Source organism: Schistocerca cancellata, chromosome 8, assembly GCF_023864275.1.
Source record: "Schistocerca cancellata isolate TAMUIC-IGC-003103 chromosome 8, iqSchCanc2.1, whole genome shotgun sequence".
Taxonomy (NCBI): domain Eukaryota; kingdom Metazoa; phylum Arthropoda; class Insecta; order Orthoptera; family Acrididae; genus Schistocerca; species Schistocerca cancellata.
Genome location: NC_064633.1, coordinates 281,379,411 through 281,402,727, shown reverse-complemented (window position 1 = coordinate 281,402,727; position 23,317 = coordinate 281,379,411). Strand labels below are relative to the sequence as shown.

At 38.5% G+C, this 23,317-nt stretch overlaps 1 protein-coding gene across 2 annotated transcripts in view; it reads left to right on the top strand.

The window, feature by feature from the left end:
• LOC126095731 (mast/stem cell growth factor receptor kita-like) overlaps positions 1 to 23,317 on the top strand; it is a 296,078-nt gene that overhangs the window by 227,335 nt on the left and 45,426 nt on the right. For both annotated transcript variants that reach the window (XM_049910501.1, XM_049910500.1), the window contains exon 15: positions 2,544 to 2,668. In XM_049910501.1, coding sequence (XP_049766458.1) covers positions 2,544 to 2,668 — 125 coding nt within the window. The remainder of the gene's footprint in view (positions 1 to 2,543; positions 2,669 to 23,317) is intronic.

Genomic DNA, 23,317 nt, shown 5'->3' with positions numbered 1-23,317 from the left:
TCCATCTGGTGAGCAATATGTATGAGACAGGTGAAATACCCTCAGACTTCAAGAAAAATACAATAATTCCAATCCCAAAGAAAGCAGCTGTTGACAGGTGTGAAAATTACTGAACTATCAGCTTAATAAATTATGGTTGCAAAATACTAACAGGAATTCTTTTCAGATGAATGGAAAAATGGGTAGAAGCTGTTTCGGGGAAGATCAGTTTGGATTCTGTAGAAATGTTAGAACACGCAAGGGAATACTCACCCTACGACTTATTTTAGAATGTAGGTTAAGAAAAGCCAAACCTACATTTCTCGCGTTTGTGGACTTAGAGAAAGCTTTTGACAATGTTGACTGGAATACTCTCTTTCAAATTCTGAAAGTTTGGAGTAGGAATTAAAATCCATGGAGAAGAAATGAAGTCTTTGATGTTTGCCAACGACATTGTAATTCTGTCAGAGACAGCAAAGGACCTGGAAGAGCAGTCGAACAGAATGGACAGTGTCTTGAAAGGAGGATATAAGATGAACATCTACAAAAGGAAAACGAGGATAATGGAATGTAGTTGAGATCTGAGGGAATTAGATTAGGAAATGAGACACTTAAAGTAAGCCAGGTAACTGCTGATGATCAAAGAAGAGAAAATATAAGAAGAGAAATTTGTTAACATCAAGTATGGATTTAAGAGTCAGGAAGTCTTTTCTGAAAGTATTTGTATGGAGTGTAGCCATGTATGGAAGTGAAACATGGACGATAAATAGTTTAGACAAGAAGAGAATAGGGGCTTCTGAAATGTGGTGCTACAGAAGAAAGCTGAAGATTAGGTTGGTAGATCACATAACTAATGAGGAGGTACTGAATAGAATTGGGCAGAAGAGGAATTCGTGGCACAAATTGACTAGAAGAAGGAATTTGTTGAGAGGACAGATTCTGAGGCAGCAAGGAATCACCAGTTTAGTAATTGAGGGAAGCGCAGAGCTTAAAAATCTTAGAGGGAGACCAAGAGATGAATAGACTAAGAAGATTCAGTAGGATGTGGGTTGCAGTTGTTACTCGGAGATGAAGAGGCTTGTACAGGATAGAGTGGCATGGAGAGCTGCATCAAACCAGTCTCTGGACTGAAAACCTAAACAACAACACCGTCTGCAAATAAAACAACTGGGGCATTTATAATGATGGGTAAGTCAGCAATGTAGAACAACAAAATGCATTTTAGAATAGAGCCTTGAGTGACACTTCATGTATTGTTATCCATTTTGAAGAATAGTTGTTTACATTTGAAGAAATATTTACTCTCTGTTTCCTATTCTACAGATATAAAGTGATCAAGTGTAGAGAGCTACCCCTGATCGCATAACTGTCAGTTTTATAGATAAGCGGAGCATGATTTATTGAACAGAGGTGTTTTTGAGGACACAAAAGAGCTTTACTCTTCCTGTCTGATGATGCTTATATTGTCAACAGACATATTAATTGTATGTACAGTACTTCTTCCATGGTGGAAACCAAATTGATTTCTCAAAATAATCACATACTCTTCAATAAAATTTTGAATCTGGATGGAAAAAGCTTTTTTAGATTCTTTTGACAGGGCTGGAATAAGAGAGATGGGATGATAATTTCTTATATCCTCTCTTGATGCTTTTTTGAACAGCAGTTTTACTTCTGCAGCACCTTTCAGAAATGTCCATGTCCAAAAGATTGGTTTATTATTATAGATACTGAATGTCCAGTTATTTTACTCACAAATTTCATGACAAGGAACTTTGATCCCCAGTTCAGATTTCACAACTGACCACACTGCCATTAATTTTTCTCATGTCCTAAAATTTATCTATTATTTGTCATTTGCCAACTTACTTAACTATAATTTTATATTATCTAACATATTCATCCAAGTCAGTTTTTCCATTAGTCTTATTTCCTTATGTAACTCTCTTTTCTAAGCACTAGTGGTTTTTATACTGTTAGTGACTCATTTTAATTTTTTTGTTGCTTTGTTAAAAAGTGTTTTAGGTGGAAATTCTTCATTGAAAACACTTACAACACTACTTAAAAAGGCTCCAGTATTTCCAATGCTTGAAATATTTTGGTTGAAGTGCCATTCTATCTCTTTCAGCGTGTCATTAAATAAAATAAAGTTTTCATGATGAAAGTTTCTGTTTAAAAAAACTTTTTTACATGGTTGTTCCCTGCTTTCTGTGGACAGCTCAGTGAATAAACCTGAATGATCTGAAATTCCTAAATCCATACAAAATTTACATGCATCTTCAAACTGTTGTCAGTATATGTAGCTGACTGAGCATTTTCTCTTGTATGTCCAAATAAATTTAATTTGAAACTGTATTTTTTATTAAGTCAATGAATTTTTGAGTGCATTGATGTTGAGATCAGCTGCAATTATAATTTTTTCTTGTTTTGTTTGCTGAGGTGTTCTAGCAAACTCTGAAATATTCATAAGAAATTGTCAGTAAGTTTGACTAATACAACAGAAATATGACTGCAAGGAAGAAACTGATATTTCTTTGGCATTGATGCCATACATTTACTTTCAGGTCAAAATCCAGGTCTTCCATATCTTCAGATACCCATCAATCTAACAGCAACAGCGCTGTGAGGTATATTCCATCATCCACAAGTGATACAAGTGAACATGGTCAAGTCAGTTTCAACCCAAGTGGTATGCAACAAAAGTATCTTTATTTATAATTTATCTTAGTATAAGTATTGTACCTATACTCACAGTACTTAAAGACTAGGTAGCACCAACAACGACATAAATAAGGTGACAATGTACTTGTGCTTTTAGAAATACAGAATTCCTCCTTGGAAACCTAGTAAGATAAAAGACCAATAGAAGTAAAACTGTAAATGACAATTAATGTCACTTAAAATTTGATATCAAAACTAGTAATCATGCACAAGTTGATGATGAATGCAAGCAATGTAACTGGACTTCTAACATACTAGTGCTTCAAGCTAACATACTAGTGCTTCAAAATACTTTCCCAGGTTTTTATATTCTGTGGCCTCTAAATTTGCACCTTATCTTCTGAAAATAATTACTTATTCATTACTTTGTAACTGTGTAGAAAAGTTTTGTATGTCTTTAGTCCTTCAGTGTATAAATTTGTGTAGCTTATTGTTTTCAGCTAGTACTGTGATTTCTGTATCTAATAATCTTTTTCTAAACTGTTATTAGATGACAACACTATCATTTTTACCAGTTATTTTAAAGATTCATGATAATGAATCCATTTATAATAAGGGGCACTATGTTTTAAATACAAAGGCAATGAGGAGCAAAGAGGCTCAAGTCTAGGTGACAATAGATCTATTCAGGGACAATACTTTCCATAGTTTGGAAGTGTCATTGGACTTCACAAGTTCATCCAGATATGTTCTTCAGTTAAACTGTATTATGAGTTTTTTTTATTGACAATAATGCTACAAGCATTAAAGTGGTGGTACAAGTATTGTCTTTTTGGGAATATAATATTAAACAAGAAATACCATAAATGCAAAGCACTTTTAAAGGCAACAAAATCTGAAGATTTATCCTTTTGGATAGAAAATTTAGCTATATTGGTTTTTATATGCCTCTTCCCTTGTTGTTTACATACTACCATAAAATCCTATAACCATCACAGCTTTGACAGCTACACCTTAATTTCTAATGTTAAAAAGTATGCTTCAACACATAGCTTACACTGGAAATGTGCTTTTCATTTATTGAATAAAATTCATCTTCACTGATTGCCATTCTGATGTTTCCCTCATCTACCTGGCACTTACATCAGGACCTGCTGAGTCCTTATCCTGTTACTTGCAAGTGTGGACCTAATGTTGTTGCCTACTTTACACTTGCAGTGTGACACATTTCACCCATATTTCAGTTTTAGGTGATTTATGTTACACCATTATTCTGAACACAGACACTGAGTATTATTTTTATTTAAAAAGACAAACTAAAAATTTTAAAAAAGCAATGCATTTCAGTAGTTACACAGGAGGTACCAAGACAAATAAAGGGAGACAATAGAAGTTACAAGAGGCTGTAGAAGTTAAATAATTTTAATTAGAAAGAGGAGGGTCTGAAGCCAAACAGTATCTGGATTACAGTTCTGAAGATGATGTATACCAATTTTCCATCACGATATAGAGGAGACATTGAGTCTCAGGCAGGCACAAGGAAAAGGATACTAGTATTCAGTCTTGAACTTTCCTTTGCTTGATTTAGTCTTCCAGCATTGGGTGATATAAAAAGTGGACCACAACAACTGACAGTGGTCAGTTGCTTTCGAATGTTCAAAACAGATAACATCATGCCTTGGCATGGGATCAAATGGCAACAAAATTTTATTTCCATCAATTAGCCAGGGTGTGCATTGGACGTTCAAAAAAGTTTCTACTCCCCTTGAAGATGTTCTCTACAGACAGGAACAAAACATTGAGTATGAACATGACATACATTTGGCTATGGCAAAATAGGCAGGAATATTTTGATAAGTGTGACATTTCCAGTCCTGAAATTTTACATTTTATGTATGTCTGTATGGTTTTTCTCTTGTCAGTTCTGGAGAAGCACATTGCCCAAAATCTCAGCAATGTTTTCAGTTCTGTTTACATGTCTGTCAACCACTCAGTGCCCCAGCTATGTGGTGATGGTTACCTATACTTCTTTCATTACATGTTATAAGCCCCTACTGTACATGTATCTATACTCACCATTCTTACAGACTGTGTTGATATTAACAGAGACATAAATAAGTTAACCATTTTCATCAGTAGCAGCCATTTGAAACCCACTGGAAAGTAGCCACCTACGGAGCCCTTCAAGCCTTAATTCATTCAGTCTTCATTATTAGATGGCTTGTGTACAAATTATTATCATCTTATTCAAACATAACTGATGGTTTCTACTATTTTCTTGTTGATGTGTTGATTATAAATAATTTTACCCTTATTGTAACTGATTTTCACCCCTCAGTTTTTCAGTTAGTTGTTGAAGTTTATGGGCACTAGGAGAAAAGAGAACTATATCATTAGTGAAACATAAGTTTTCTGGAAATAACTGGATTAATAGATCTGTCTCAAACCCAAAAACCAAATCTTTATTATTACTCTTATAAACACTAAACTATGAAAATCAATAAATTACAAAGAATTAGCAATGGTGATGAATTTCTCAGCTGTCTCAATTATCATCTCTGGATAACTGCCACTGTAATACATTGCCACAGTGCACACCACCCCTTTTTGAGGATGGGGCATGCAGGTACCATTGTGTGGCAACTGTCTGTCTGGAGAATGTGGCTGCTGTTTCTTCTCTTCTGACTGTGAAAATCTTCTTCTGAAACCCTGGTGCACCTGTAACCTTTGGACATGTAAGATAAATGTGACATCCAGCTCAGGAGAACACTTGTCTGCACTGTCCTGTTGTTGATTGAGGTGTCTCACTAGGTACCACAGCCAGTGCCCATGGCTTGCTTTGCTGTTTTAGAGGCTGCGGTTGATTGGCTGCTGAGGCGTCTGGAGTGTAGGGGTGCAGAGGTATGACTTTCCTTCCTGCCGCTTTCTCTATCTGCCTGGACTGTGTGTTCAACTGGCTGCTCGTCCCCTTCCTTCTCACACATCTGTGAATTACTTTTCTCCTCGTTCGTAAGGACCACTCTATTATCTGGTGTTGTGTCTTCACCTTGTCGCTTGTTTGTGGTTCCGAGTGTTGGAGGCTGCTCTGTTTCCTCATCCTGTGCCACATATCCTGGCTTTAGTCTCTCTGTAGATACTGTCGTGGCCTTGCCTTCTTGCTCGATGAGAAAAGTATGTGTCTTATGGTTTAAGAATCAGTATGGTCACACATATGGCAGGCACAATGATGGTTTGACTGCATCTACTCATAACCACACGTGAATATTGATGAAGTGCTCTATGAATAAATACACGTCTTATTCTGTGAAGCAGAGGAGCCTGTGGTGAAGTTTTTGCATTGAACGTTATAATTTTTGTGAGAAGTTGCTTAACATGCTTGCTGAAAGTATCATTGTATTTTGTTGCTCTATGAAGTCAGCGGGAATACAAATCTGCTGGCCAGGAACCAGTTGACTTGGTGTTAGATTGATATCAGTTGTAACAGCTGTTCACAACCCAAGCAGCACTGTCAGCAAAGCTTCAGTCCATGTCTCCTGGTGACACATGAGTGCAACTTAAAGAGCTCTGTGGAGTCTTTTTACTGTACCATTGCTGGCAGGATGATAGCTTGTAGTCCACAAATAGGAAATTCCACATAATCTTGTAAGCTCCGAAAAAAAGTTCACACTCAAACTGACATCTCCAGTTGGTTGTCAGTTGGGACTCTAAATCTGGTGATCCTTACACTGAAAAAATTCCTAGCCACTGTATCTGGCTTCTGGCTAATGCGTAGATCAGTCAGTAAGTAAGTAAATAAGTCAGTAAGTAAATACATATATCCTTCTGACAAGAGTAATGGTCCCACAATGTCTACATGTATACGAGTAATTCTTGTTGCTGAAGTACTGATATTACCAATGGATGCATAAACATGCCATGCAACCTTACATTGTTGACACTGTAAACATTCTCTTGCCCATTGTTGAAAATCTTTGTCTGTGTTTGGACAAGTAAAATGCTGAGCAACAAATTCCTGGATGTGGTAGGTCAAGAACCATGTGAAATATGGTCTTACTGAATTGTTCAGAAATGTAGGGGTGAATCTGACTGCATGCTGTGTTACACCAAAATGACATTTGCGTGGCCGGTACATAAATTTCTTTCAATTCATAACTCGAATTTTTGTCTTCCCTTAAGCTGTGCAATTCTTCATCCACTTTTAGCTGGCTGTGAAATTCCTTGAATCACTGCAAACGCTCTTGATAGACAGTTTGCCACAATGTTGTCATAACCACTGATGTGATGTATGTCCATTGTAAATTGTTCTATGAATTCCAAATGTCTGATGCAATGTGGGGAACTCTCTTGGTGGATCCTCTCAATGGCATTGACTGGTGAGCAGTAGTCTGTATAAATAGAGAGGGGTCCTGCCTCTATATCTGTACAGAAATATTTTACTGCTTTGTACATTGCCAGTAACTCCCTATCGGTAGCTGACCACAGATTTAAGTTGGTGTCAGATTTCTTGAAAAAAATGCCAGTGGCTGCCATATCCCTGCCTGCTACCTGCTGCTGCATTGCTACACCAATGGTGTACCATTAGATCCACCTCTGCAGTATGACTTGGTTGACATAAAAGAGTAGCCAATACCAAAGAATCATTGAGTTTAGAGAAATCTCCTGTCATCTGCTGTGACCATGCCACCTGGTGTTTACCACCGGTATGTTTCCCTGGTAGCACTGCATTAAGTGGCTCTTGAATCTCAATGACATGCGGCAAGTGATGCCTGTAAAAATTTATCTATCCCAAGAAATGACGTAAGTCATGGTACATTTCTTGTTGGTGAATATATACTATTGCTTGTATGTGCTGTGGAAGGGGTCTTATACCTTCTGCTGTTACCTCATACCTCCGGAATTTGATCTTCCATTTTGATAATGTACACTTATCAGGGTTTAAAAGAACATCAAATTTTTGTAAATGATTGAATAATTGTCGTAAATGTCTCTTGTGTTCTTCCTCATCTCATGAAAACACCAAATATCATTGATATAGGCAAAACAATATTTTAATCCACGTAAGTCCTCATCTATGAATCACTGCCAAGTTTGTAGAGCATAAATTAAAATTCAAATGGCCCAAAAGGTATTATAACAACTGTTTTTGGAATATCACAGGGAACCATCGGAATCTAGGTGTACACATTATCACAATCTATGGCACTGAATACTGTTGCCCCCTGCAACATGCCCTTAAAGTTTTGAATGTTTGGTATTGTTTAACAGTCTGTCTCTGTCCTGACATTTAATGTTCTGAAATCACCATGAGGTGTACAGGTTTTGTCTTTCTTACTCACCAGATGTAGTGGCGATGCCCACGGACTGTCCGAACGATATACAATTCCTGTGTCTAACCATCTATCAAAGTATTGTTTGGCCGCTGCGTACTTCTCTGGTGCTAGGCGGCAGTACTGGGTGTAGACCGACAGAGCAGGTATAGTTGAATGCTGACTCTGCTTCCGTTGCGTTGTCAGAGTGATGAACTCCAGGTAGTCATGCAACATTTGTGGAAATGGGTTGTCATCCTCAGCCATGATTGTTGTTGTTTAAAATTCCACCAGTTTGATGGCAGGAATCTTGTGTGATAAATCACTAGTAATTAGTAGTTGATTTAATATGTCAGTTAGTAACCTGAAATTTTCTGGAAAGTCTGTTCCCAGAATGTGATGGGCAACTGTGGCCACAATGAAATTCCATGTTCCCTAAATCTCAGGACTTAGTGTCACTGTCATTTGCTGCTTTCAGCATAAACATTTGCCTGGGTTACATCATTCCGAAGCACTGTTGTGGCAGAATGCTAATATATGATCTGCTAATGGCAAGATATTCTTTCCCATCCAGAGTGTCCTTGACAAAAATATGCCTGTCCTTGGTATTGCTGAATTGTTGATTAGCACTTTGCACAACAGTCATGTTGTGTTGCTTCTGTCTCTCATTTAGATTTGTGGGGTGATTACATTATGTAAAAAAAATTGTGGTTGATAATGCCCCTTATCAGCCGCTCTTGAAATTTAGGTACCTGCATGGTTGTACACACTTCTTAGCCCATAAACCAAACTTGCTGTGATACCAGCAGCACACTATCAAATTTTCCCTTCTTCAACATGACCTGTGGTCGTACTGTTGAGATAACCACATCTTCCTTGGACACGGACTAGTGATGAGTTCTTCTTCCAATATCGTAAAGCAGCACTGTAGGGTTGTCAAGGCTCCACACAGTTTGTATTCTTCTTTTTTAATAGCTTCCACCTTCCTCTCTCCTGTGCTGTCCTCTTGAGGTTTATCCTTTGATTCCCCCTTAACTCTGGCACATTTCCTTGATGTTGTAGTCGCTGGCGCAAACTGGGACTTAGTGTCCACTTTTCCCACCAATTCTGATAGCAACAAGTTATTGTGGGCTGTCAGTATTAATCCTATATTTGTTGGAAGACAGTTAAGCCAAATAGTACATAATGGTTCATCTGAATATAGACTACATCCAGTTTACAAAAATGTAGCTTAGTTTGTCACTGTTGTTGTCTACATTATACTGTTGGAAAATGTTGTCCACTCACGTAAATCACTCTTTTTGTAATGTAGTCCAAAATTTCAGCAAACAAAATGTTGTAGTCTTACTCCTGGTTGCTGTAGTGAATCGCTCATTTGTGCTGGAGACTACTGTACACTTGTATCTTCCCATTGCTCTGCCATCATTGCGCTATACTACTTTTTATTTGTGACTTGCAAGGTATTCTTTTTTTGTTCAGAGCCACCAATGTATCTGCTCATTATTCTCTGAAATAACTGGGTTAATAGATTCATGTCTGATCCAAAAACCAAATCTCTATTATTACTCTGATAAACACTGATCTATGACAACCACTAAATTAAAAGAATAAACATTAGCAGTGAATTTTTCCTCCATATCAATTATTGTCTCAGGGCTGCTGTCACTGTAATACATCGCCACGTGTGTGTTTCCATCAATATGAATTTCTTTCTCTGTTTCCTATTGTAGGAATCTGAAATTTCACATATAATTACAGTACAGCCTGGATTTTTCATAATTTCATTTTTTATATTCAGTGTCATCAGATTTTTTTTTAAATCTCTGTATTTCAGTTGTTCTCATTTATTAATGACAATGCAGGTACAAGATATGTTAAATGCTTTGTTATTCCCTGAATGGAGTGTGCCTCAGCCTATGTACAGACCATCATTCAGAATGGAGTGGTTCAGAAGGAAGTGACAACAATTTTCTCTTGCTATATGTATTGCTTCTACTAAACAAGAAGGAACAAACACACTTTTATAATTTTTACATTAGGTCTGTCTGTATACAATTGAACGAAATGAATATTCTCATGTCATACAGGTTTCACCTTTATTTGTAGAATAGGCATCATTAGTGGCCTGAAATATCAACACCGTGCATTCAGCAATATTATGAGAAGGAAAGTTGCTACTCACCATATAGCGGAGATGCTGAGTCGCAGATAGACACAACAGACACAACAAAAAGATTTTCACACTTAAAGCTTTTGGCCAGTGGAGTTTGTCCACAGTAGACATACAAGACACTCACGCACACACACACACACACACACACACACACACACACACACACACACACACACACACACACACATTCACTCATGCAAACGTAGCTCACACACATGACTGCAGTCTCTGGTAACTGAAACCACACTGTGACCAACAACACCAGTGCATGATGTCTATGGCGACTGGGTGGGGAAAGGAGGAGGCTGGGGTCGAGAGGGGGAGGAATAGTATGGTGGCGGTGACAGACAGTGAAGTGCTGCAGGTTGGGCAGTGGGATGGGGAGAGGTGTGGAGGAGGGGCGGGGGGGAAGTAGTGGAAAAGGTGAAAAATACAGAGAAATAAATAATAAAATAAATAAATAAATAAAAAAGACTGGGTGTGATGGTGGAATGATGGCTGTGTAGTGCTGGAATGGGAGCAAGGAAGGGGCTGGATGGGTGAGGACAGTGACTAACAAAGGTTGGGGCCAGGAGGGTTATGGGAATGAGGATGTATTGCAGGGAAAGTTCCCACCTTCACAATTCAGAAAAGCTGGTGTTGGTGGGAAGGATCCATATGGTGCAGGCTGTGAAGCAGTCATAGAAATGAAGGATATGATGTTTGGCAGTGTGTTCAGCAGCAGGGTGGTCCACTTGTTTCTTGGCCACAGTTTGTTGGTGCCATTCATGCGGACAGACAGCTTGTTGGTCGCCATGCCTACATAGAATGCAGCACAGTGGTTGCAGCTTACCTTGTAGACCACACGATTGGTTTCACAGGTAGCCCTGCCTTTTATAGGATAGGTGATGTAAGTGACTGGAGTAGGTGGTGGTGGGAAGATGTATGGGGCAGATCTTGCCTCTAGGTCTATTACAGGGGTATGAACCAAGAGGTAAGGGGTTGGGAGCAGGGATTTTGTAAAGATGGATGAGTTTATTGTGTAGGTTCAGTGGATGGCAGAATACCACTGTGGGAGGGATGAGAAGAATAGTGGGCGGGACATTTCTCATTTCAGGGCATGACAAGAGGTAATCGAAACCCTGGAGGAGAATGTAATTCAGTTGCTCCAGTCCTGGGTGATGCTGAGTTACAAGGACGATGCTCCTCTGTGGCTGGACGGTGGGGCTGTGGGAGATGTTGGGAGATTGGAAAGATAAGGCGTAGGAGATTCGTTTTTGTATAAGGTTGGGAGGATAATTATGGTCAGTAAAGGCTTCAGTGAGACCCTCGGTATATTTCAAGAGGGACTACTCATCACTGCAGATGCAATGACCATGGGTGACTAGGCTGTACAGAAGGGACTTCTTGTTATGGAATGGGTGACAGCTGTCGAAGTGGAAGTATTGCTGTTGGTTAGTAGGTTTGATATGGATGGAGGTACTGATGTAGCCATCTTTGAGGTGGACATCAACATCTGAGAAGGTGGCTTGTTGGGTTGAGTAGGACCAGGTGAAGCAAATGAGGAAGAAGTTGTTGAAGTTCTGGAGGAATGTGGATAGGGTGCCCTCACCTTCGATTCAGATAGCAAAGATCTCATCAATGAATCTGAACCAGGCGAGGGGTTTAGGATTCTGGGTGTTTAGGAAGGATTCCTCTAGATGGCCCTCGGATAGTTAGGCGTAGGATGGTGCCATGCGGGTGCCCATAGCTGTACCCTAGATTTGTTTGTAGGTAATGTCTTCAAAAGAGAAGTTATTGTGGGTGAGGATGTAGTTGGTCATGGTGACTAGAAACGAAGTTGTTGGTTTGGAATCCATCAGGCGTTGGGAAAGGTAGTGTTCAATAGCAGTAAGGCCATGGGCATTAGGAATGTTAGTGTACAGGGAGGTGGCTCAATAGTGACGAGCAGGGCACCGTGTGGTAAAGGGTGCAGGAAATGGTTGGTATCTTTTATATAGGAGGGTAGGTTCCAGATAATACATTGAAGGTGTTGGTCTATGAGAGTGGGGATTCTCTCAGTGAGGGCACAGTAACCAGCCACAATGGGGTGTCCTGGGTGGTGAGGTTTCTGGAATTTAGGAAGCATGTAGAAGGTAGGAGTGCGGGGAGTGGTAGGGATGAGTAGAGAGATGGGCTCCGGGGAGAGTTTCTGGAATGGGCCTAAGGATTTAAGTAGTGACTGGAGACGCTGCTGGATTACTGGAATGGTGTCACTGTGGTAAGGTTTGTAGGTGGAAGTATCTGACAGCTGGTGGAATCCTTCCACCAGATAATCCTTGCAGTTCAGAACAACAGTGGTGGAGCCTTTGTCCGCAGGTAGGATTATAATGTTGGGATCAGTTTTTAGATGGTGTACTGCAGTTCTTTCCGCAGATGTAAGGTTAGTTTGCATGTTGAGGGATTTGGGGAACGATTGTGAGGCAAGGTTTGAGGTTAAGAAACTCTGGAAAGTCGACAGGGGTGTGGTTTAGGGGCAGTGAGGGTGGATCACGGTTGGATGGAGGAGTGAACTGAGTTAGGCAAGGTTCAGTATTGGTCTCTGGTTGAGTCTGATTGGTAGGGTTGGTGGAGAAAAAGTGTTTCCACTGTAGGGACTGGGAGAAGGAGACAAGCTCTTTAACAAGTCCTGCATGATTGAATTTTGGAGTGGGGCAAAAGGTGTGGCCTTTGGAAAGGACTGATATTTCTGGGGGGCTAAGGCTTCTGGAGGAAAGTTTCATGACTGCACTGCGGGTCTGTTTAGGTTCTGGATTCTGTGTGATGGTGGGAGGGACTTTTGGATGGTGGGGTAAGTGTAATAGGTCTGCAGGACAGGGATTGTCTGCTATAAGGGGGCATGGGGGAGGTTTTGTATGTTGTTGTAGAAATGGTGGACTGTGGCACTCCAAGGCGGGAGAAGGAAGTTAGCAGGATGGAGAGCTTTTTGAGGTGGTATCGTGCATGTTAATCAAGTTCCTGCAGGGCAAGAGTTTCAATTTGTGTTATGGGTTCCAAGAATTTGGGGTTGCATAGCAGGAGAATTTTGTGGATGGAAAGAAGTTACTAAGGTACTGCAAGGAGGTCTGGGGTTGGTTGTTTTGCAGGGCTGTGTTGGTGAAGGCAAATGATTGGCAGAATTTGAGCACGTGGAGGTCATTGTGGAAGGAGGGGTGGCAGCCAGAGATGGGTAATTTGATGATAAGGCCATTAGGGAGGACTCCACGAGTCAAGCAACAATGCAGGAACAGAATGTGGGACTAGGATAAGGAGACTGTGCTGATGCAGATGGAAGGAACAAGGATTCATGAAGGTGCAAAAATGTGAAAAATTACTTGATTTCCATTGTTTCATTGTACATTCAGGTTACGGAAAATTCTGACACTTTCTGATTTTTTACAACAAAGCATTTTTTTCTTTTTCATGCAGTGTTTTTATTGTGAGGTGGCACAAAGAAAATTCATTCCATTCAGTTCATTATAGATGGACCTACATAAAAATTACTACACACTACTGAGGACAACAGGACAAGATGGGACCCACTTCTGTATTTCAGAGTTCGTGTTGACATAGACAGATTCTATGGGGGAGAGGACATGGCATCTTCAGTCATTTTCAGATGTGCTTAAGTTTAAACTCAAAACAACTTGACAGTGTGACACAGTGAAAACACAAAATGGGTACTGTAGTTGTGCCACACACAGTGTGTTTGTTAGGTAGCTATGAAATCTTTCAGATCCAAGTTAATACTGATTAGTTTCATCTGACTTGTGCTGGATTTTTTCGAATATTTGCAAAGTATACAAAAAAAGGAAAAACACCATGAGGACATTACTGGAATGGGAAATTGGTAGATGTGTGATGTACATGTACAGGTGATTACAATTTCAGAAAATTTGGATGATTTATTCAAGAGAAAAAGCTCCACAAATTGTGCAAGACAATAACACATTGGGCCACCTTTGGCCCTCGTGCAAGCAGTTATGGGGATTGGCACTGATTGATGGAGTTGGATGTCTTCTCGTCAGAGATATCATGCAAAATTCTTTCTTGCTACTGCGTTAGGTCATTAAATTCCTGAGCCTGTTGGAGGGCCCAGCTCTTGGGGAGAGATCTAATGACCTTGCTGGTCAAAGTAGGGTTTGACAAGCATGAAGACAAGCATTAGAAACTCTCACTGTGTGCAGGAGGGCATTGTCTTGCTGAAGTGTAAGCCGCAGATGGCTTGACATGAAGGGTGAAAAAGAGGTGTGCTTTGCTGTAAGGATACTATGGATGAGAACTAAAAAGGGTCTTGCTATGAAAAGAAATGGCACTCCAGACCATCACTTCATCTCTGAAGACAATTCTACTCCAGTCACTGAGATCTTAAACCAAATATGCCTGACATCACAGCACAGAGGTTTGGTGGTGTATAGAGGTCAGTGATAGTGCAGTGGCCACTGTGAGCACATCCTTGTCGTTGAAGCACCAGTTGCCCGTCAGATGAATTATAATGATGAATCTGGGGCTCTGAGTGCTTCTCTGTCATCTGTCATCTGTCCAGGTCAATGTCTTCCTTCTTGTGCTGTGCTTAACAATGGTTCACCTATTCCTAGTGCTTTTTTTTCTAAAAAAAAGTTTGAGGGTGTTCCGACATTGGATATAATGCAGCGAAAATTACTTATAACTGAAGCATGGGATACCACCCATCTGCTTTTAGCCATGATGTCATCAACACGTAGAACTAAAAAATAATGGTATCGGACTCTTCAGTTGACTTTACAGCTCAAATGAAGCAGGCGATACCAAGAAACACCCAAACATATAAGAGAAGGTGGCATCGAACACTTCAGTTTACATCGCCTCAAATGAACATGCAATTCCCACCAACCCATGAACAATAAAAGAAAATGGTATCGTACACTTCAATTGACCTACAATACACCTCAAATGAAACAAGTGAGTCCAATCAACCCTCCAACATACAAAACAATACAAGGAAATATTACCGAACACATATTTTAACCTATAAAATACCCCAAGAGACACAATACAACAAAAACCATCCACACATATCAACCCATGAACAATAAAAGAAAATGGTATCGTACACTTCAATTGACCTACAATACACCTCAAATGAAACAGGTGAGTCCAATCAACCCTCCAACATACAAAACAATACAAGGAAATATTGCCGAACACATATTTTAACCTATAAAATACCACTAAGAGACACAATACAACAAAAACCATCCACACATATCATCAACAACAATAGAAACTACACTACAAAAATCTTTTGTAACCTTGTTTGGCTCCCAAAATGGCATAGATGGTGGGTGGTATCCTGTGCTTCAACTGATCCAATTTTTAATACAGCTGAAAATTTATGTAACCATAAAACTACAGTGTAACTTACATTAATAGCATTACAACAGTTTCCAAACTGACTTCAGTTCATGGCTGCTGTAGTCTTCACACCTTCTTATTTTACTCTTGCTATCAGTAGCAAGATGTCTGTCTTTCCTGAACCAAGAGCGTACATAGTCCATGGGCTGGAACAACATCAGTGGAGGACCAATCAACTTTATGAACATCAGATTGCTGACTGTGGAAAGATGAAATGAAGCTCTTGTTGGCAAGATGATCAGATTCATTTGGGAAAACCCATGTTCACATTCACTCATTGATATAGGAACACTTTTCAGTGCATTCTGAAGAGGAAGGAGGGATGCTGGAATTTTCTTCTCCATCAAATACTCCCAAATATTCTACATATTTTTCTCTCTGGAAGAGCAAAACGACTACATAAAGTTTTGATATTTGTTTCACTATATGTTATTCGTGGATTCTCAGGCCAATTTGACGAGTCCAAAGCTTTCACACATTCAGAGAGAGAAATATGATATTGTAAAAAAATTACTTTGTCTACAAAAAAGTTTAGGGGTACACATCCCCCAGTGTTCCCCCAGAAAAATAGCACTGCCTATTCCTGGTAACATTGATGAATAGTGGAATCACACTTATTCAAATGTTGAGTGTTTCAGCTATTACTCCAACTGGTTTCTAAGATCCCAACTACTCATCTATTCTCAAACACTGACACCTGTTATATATAGATCTGTTTATATATAGATCACATGCCTGTCTGTGATGCAGAGTTACTGTCCAACAGAGAAAGGGAATGAGATTCTCAAGGATTTTATGCCGAGATATCAACATGTTCCCTGTTTACTATCTTCGCCAGCTGCACAGTGCAACTGCAATGCAGTACCACTCATTTATCCAAGGCCACCAAGATTTACAGTTTTGCATTTTCTGTTGATACCTGTATGAACAGCAGTTTGTGACCCAATTTGTGTAACTCCTTCTTGGTGTGTCTTTTTTTCTTAGAGGTATTTTCTTATTTTCTTACCTTAAAAGCAATATTAAAATATGAATTTATAAGCAGAACAAAGGACTAATATTTCATTTCAGGGAATGTGGCTTGCTGGTCATTTACAAATTGACTTTCATTAAAATCTGCATATGACAAAGTAACACACTCTGCTGGTGATGTCCGGTTGAAAGAGACTAAACGCACAGGTCATCAGTCTCTTATTCACCCACTAGGACCAAATCTGTGTACCCAGTTTGTCTGTGTCTAGAGTTAATCCTACATGCGACCGTAAGAACATTTTCCAAATGTTTGCATAAACTGTGTCTGAAATGGGAAGTGGCCAGCACCCTGGTTTTCACCTAGTGTGATATGAAAAACCACCTAAAAACCACATCTTGGTCAAGAGGTTCTCCAGACCTTATTGTTAGTCCATATAGTGGATTCAGTCTGGTTCAGGTAAGTGAAAACTCGGACTTGATAGATGACTGTTGAAGCAAAGCAGTCAACAGTGTGCAACAGTTGGAAATCAACCACACACCAGTTACATCGGTCTTACTCAGACATACTGGTCCCAATAAACGTTTATTCATTACTTCAGTAGTCTGCCAAATTATTATAAAACCCCTCTAGCAGTTTGAATGCATCATTGCGTATTATAGTCACCTAGCACTCACATATGCAGTTGTTAACTAACCTCCACGACCACTTGTGCATTATCAGATCATTAATCACAACAGACCAGTTAATGCTCTTATCACAGTCTTTTTGATTGTACAAAGGATCAGTGAAGAATTGCTTGATAGAAACTTCTGAGTTTTCATGACACATTGAAAGAAATGCTAACCACATCGTAAACCAATGCAACATCATAAATTGAGAGGAAGGCCAGTGAGACCATAATACTGATGCAGTCCCACATATATGCTGAGGTTGTCACAACTGATTAGTCCATTACAGTTATTGTGTATCAGCTAAACAGGGCTCTTGACTGGAGTGTTGTAGCATCAACAATGCTACTGTGAGCATAGCATGCCAAGGTTTGATGTTGTTCACATGTCTTGTCATACATTTCTGGCCTTGAGATTCTAGAATACCATGAGCAGGGTTGTCGGAAACCATGGTGTCACATATTAGTTTCTGGAAAGTTGGTATTCTGGCATAGGTGGAAGACTGTTAGGACTAGAGGACCAAGAAAACTTGAAACAATTCTACAGGGCTTGGCATAAGCCTAAGATTTCTTTTGAAAGTAAACAAAAGATATTCCATGGAAATCGTTCAGTTATGTGAAGTAAAGCGCTCACACAGACTTAGAAGATTTTTAGGAAGAGTCACAGAAACTGATCAGTAATCGTAAATGATACCATAAGATTATAATGGGAGATTTTAAAATGGAAATAGTGCAATAACTGAGGAATTGTTCTTCTGTATGAAATTTTTGACCCAACATTGGAAATGACAGAGGCCATACACTGTTTTAAAAGGAAAACTCTTTCGAGTAGACTATATCTTTACATAGTGACAGGATGGCTGGTCAGTATTTATCTTCTAGACTTGAAATTGTAGTACTGTTAAAACACACTTGAAAGTTAAAAAACCTATTTCTAATGAAGTTGGCTCTCTCCTCTACTCTTGTGTAATACAATTTAAAATAAACTTCTCTAGGTATGTACAGCTATAAAAAGGCAAGAAGGAAAGTCACTCAGTACCTGCTTGTTGCTGCTCTTTGTTGGATTTGGTGCTTGTTGAAAATCAAGGCTTGCTGGAAACAGTTGTTTCAGGAAGGAATATGATCAGGGCTGATTTTGAAATTCGAACACTGCTGCTATAATCGTTCATTTTACTTTCATCTCTACATGTATATTTCCATACGATTCCACAGATCAATCTCCATACTATTACAAACATCAATCAGCTCACTTCCAGACAAAACCAGGCTATTTCACAGTGCAACTGTTCACATAAAAACTCATCAATCAACTGCTTGTCATACACACATCAGTAAGAGCAAAGATACAAGAAGTCACAGTTCAGCGATCTTGAAGTACATTATCTTTTTATTCAAACAGTTTCATATATAATTAAATACTTCTTTTATGGATGTTGTCAGATTATTAATAAAAATAAATTATAGAAAGATGTTGATAATTTCAAACATGATTATTATTCTGAATTAAATTGGAAGTATGAAAAATAATTACATTGTCTGAAAATAAGGCTTATGATAATATTATCGTGTTATTTCTTTTTATGAGAAAAATAAGAATAAGTCGAGTTATCATAAGCACAATAACTATGAAATTATGTGTGTCTGTCATCTAATTTTGATGAATGCCTTACTGGCCAAAAGCTTTATTTCTGACAGTCTTGTTGTTGTGCCTATCTGCAACTCAACATCTCCACTATATTGTGAGAGCTACTTTCCTTTGCGTAATATTGTTAAATTATGACATTAATACCATTGGATTGTGTCATGAATTTAAACTGAGTTTTTGTATTCTACAATACATGTTGGAGACAGGAGCTTTGTCCAATTACATTACACTGGCTCTCAGAATTATTAGTTCCTTCCTCAGGGAGAAAGCAAGGATAGGTTGCAGAAGGTTAGAAAGGAGGGACAAATGACTCAGACACAAAGTGAGAGGGACCCACCTGACAGGTAAAGGCAGTGGCACAGAAATGTCAGCCAAGAAAAGAAAACAAAAGAAAAAGCTATGACAAAATACAGAAAAAATATAAGAACACCAAATAAATATGAAAATGTTGACCTGACAAAGACAGAAGAGAGAAACAAACAAAGATCTTGCAAGTATGAAGAAAGCAAAAGAAAAGAGAAGGTCAGATAGAACAAGGCAGCTGCTAAAGATAACTATCACTCTCCTCTCCATAATGTACAATATTTCACTAAAATTATCACCATGCCTTTAGATAACTATTGCTTCTAATCAGCAAAGAAACAGTATAGCTTGTGATGTAGATATAAGACAACTGATGATATGTATGAGTGAGTTAAATCACAGAATAGAGCAATAAGTAACAACTAGCATTTTCCCATGGAGTAATAGATTTTGACAAAATTTTCAAGTGACTTTGATTAAATGTGTTCTTACAACTCTTGAGAAACAAAAAACTGATTAAACCTATATAAAAATACTGAAGAACATGTATGTCAATGCAACAGATTCAGTTAGACTTCATCAGAATAGTGACAAATGCAGAATTGTAAAAAGAATCAGGTATGGTAATTTCCCTATTGTCAAAACTATTCTCAGTGTTTGCAAGGGAAGTTTTCAGGTCCTTGAACTGGAAAAATGAATGAATATGTGTCAATGGAGCATCTCTGAACCACCTTACTTATGCTGCTGGCATTAGAGTAGACTACACAAAAAATAGAAAACTAATTATATTTGGGGATTTCAGCAATGACTTTGCAAGTGAGTCCAGACAAAAAACTGCTTTACTGAACCTCTTAACAACTTTCAATTTAAATGCCAATACAGAAACACCAACACACATCACAAAAACCTCATCCACAATCCTTCATCAAATATTTACAGATGTGCCCTTGCAATATTCAACTCAAACCCACAATACAGGCTTTGGGGAGCCCACAGCCCAAGAAATTAGTATAAGATTAGGAAAACAGTTTGGTTCAACTGAATGTCTAAAAACTAATCTAGGAAGTATAACGACCAGAATATACAACATTTCCTTAACTACCTGAGTAAAGAAACTTGGGAAGACATCTATGAATGTAAAAGTACAAATGATAAATTCAACAAAATCCTAAATAGTTTTAGCTATTATTTTGAACTTTGCTTTCCTTTCCATAAAAAGACAGTCACAAAAAAGGATCTGAAAATAAAATGGGTCACAACAGGGATACAAATATCTGCAAAGAAAAAGAGATTACTTCATGTAATATGTAGGCAGCACACCACATTCCCAGAATTTGATTCCTATCTTAAGAATTGCAAAAAGATTTTAACTAAAGTCAAAAAAGGGGCAAAAAGAATTGCAAATAATTCCTTCATAGCAAATGCACGAAATAAAATGAAAGCCACATAGGACATTGTAAGGCATGAAACAGGAGTAAAATGGAGAGAATACCGTAATACCAAACTGAAAGGATACTCTTCTGTAATATCTGATCCCCAGCAGATAGCAAGTAAATTTAACTCATATCTGTCTGAGGCAGCTGAGATTCTGGTGAAGCAAAACTTTCAATATGCTGCCACTGCAAATCAGATTAAAACCATCCCTAGTGACAAATCTCTCTTCCTATACCCAACAGATGAACAGAAAATGCTAGAAACAACAGAGGAGCTAAAATCAGAATTTTCCTCTGGTACTGAAAACATACCAGACCATATCATTAAAAAATATGCACCCTTAGTAGTTAGGCCCATGCTAGACATACACAATAGTTCACTTTCTCAGGGAATCTTCCCAGAAAGGTTAAAAATAGATAAGTGAAGCCATTGTACAAAAAGGGTGAAAGAACAGATATAACAAATTATAGGCCAGTCTCTTACTATCTATTTTTCCTAAAATGATTGAAAAAATATTTTATAAAAGACACGTAGATTTCATTGAAAAAAAAAAAAAACTTTTCTCAGCTACACAGCATGGTTTCCAAAAACGTAAATCCACTGAGACAGCTATTATCAATTTCCTAAATGAAGCTTTAAATGCATTAGATAAAAAAGAACACATAGCAGCAATATTCCTAGATCTTTCAAAAGCATTTGACATCATTAACCATGGTCTATTGCTTAGAAAGCTAGAAAATGTTGGTATCAGAGGCCCAGCGTATGAGTGGGTAAAGTCATATCTAAAAAACAGACACCAAATAGTTCGAGTCTTATACAAAGAAGGAAGAAATTTAATTTCCTATCAATCAGAAAAACTGTGTGTTAAATATGGTGTGTCGCAGGGTTCCATAATGGGACCAATCTTGTTCTTGCTGTTTGTAAATAACTTGGAACCATCTAATATGCTGGAGATACAATTATACTTATCAAAGGAAAGACCCCAGAAGAGCTCCAAAATGAAATAAAAAAATTCATTTAAGGTGTATCTGAATGGTTTACAATGAACTTAATATAAACACACATAAAACAAACACTATGCATCTACACACAGTGCAGAATAAATAACCCTTAACTGCAACCATAGAACTGTTAGGAAAAAGACCTGAAATTGTAAATAGCACCAAATTTCTGGGAGTTTGGATCCAAGATGACATAAGATGGCAGAAAAACACACAACACCTATGTAGTAAATTAAATACCATTTGTTATAGTATAAAAATTCTTGCTGGATGCATATCAATGCAAGTCATTAAAAATAAAAAATTCCCAGGCAGATCACTACTAAGATATGGTTTAATTTGCTGGGGAAATTCACCACCCAGCAAAAGCTGTTTTATTGCACTAAAAAGAATTATAAGAGCCATGGAAGGCACAGCACCTCGATCTTCAAGCAAACCCTCATTTAAAAAACTTATATAGGCCATTACCCTGCCTATATAGCCTAGAAACAATAATGTTTATAAGGAAAATCATAGATGAAAATAGCAAGATTGCCCCAAAAAACCAAAATACCCTTTTATACAACACAAGAAATAATCAAGATTTACATAAGCAGTTTTCACATACAACACTAAAACAAAAAGGACCCTTGCAAGCAGGAAAAAAACTGTATAACAAACTACCTAAAAAAGTTAAGGCAGTAACTGGCATTCATAAATTCAAAACTGCAATGAGTGACCACTTGCTACAGAATTGCTACTATAGTGTTGATGAATTTTTATCTACAATGTAAATAGGTGTAAAATCTAAATAGTTTATACAATTAAGGCCGAAATAAGAAATTTGTACATGTAGATTTATCTGTGTATTATATGTAGTCTATTACATATATGTGTGTACCTGATAATCAAGGCTGAAGTAGGAAATGTGTATGTGAAAAATTTATTTGTGTATTTGTGAAATGTTATTCCCATATGTTAGACTTATATTGCTATATATTGGAAACCATACAACAGTTTTCTGTTAAACTTTATTGCAATTATTTCATTATGTTCTCCTGTACAAAGTATGATTCACAGTACCAATAGATATACAATTTAATACAATACAATAATGAAGTCGACATCTACAAATACACTCCTGGAAATTGAAATAAGAACACCGTGAATTCATTGTCCCAGGAAGGGGAAACTTTATTGACACATTCCTGGGGTCAGATACATCACATGATCACACTGACAGAACCACAGGTACATAGACACAGGCAACAGAGCATGCACAATGTCGGCACTAGTACAGTGTATATCCACCTTTCGCAGCAATGCAGGCTGCTATTCTCCCATGGAGACGATCGTAGAGATGCTGGATGTAGTCCTGTGGAATGGCTTGCCATGCCATTTCCACCTGGCGCTTCAGTTGGACCAGCGTTCGTGCTGGACGTGCAGACCGCGTGAGACGACGCTTCATCCAGTCCCAAACATGCTCAATGGGGGACAGATCCGGAGATCTTGCTGGCCAGGGTAGTTGACTTACACCTTCTAGAGCACGTTGGGTAGCATGGGATACATGCGGACGTGCATTGTCCTGTTGGAACAGCACGTTCCCTTGCCGGTCTAGGAATGGTAGAACGATGGGTTCGATGACAGTTTGGATGTACCGTGCACTATTCAGTGTCCCCTCGACGATCACCAGTGGTGTACGGCCAGTGTAGGAGATCGCTCCACACACCATGATGCTGGGTGTTGGCCCTGTGTGCCTCGGTTGTATGCAGTCCTGATTGTGGCGCTCACCTGCACGGCGCCAAACA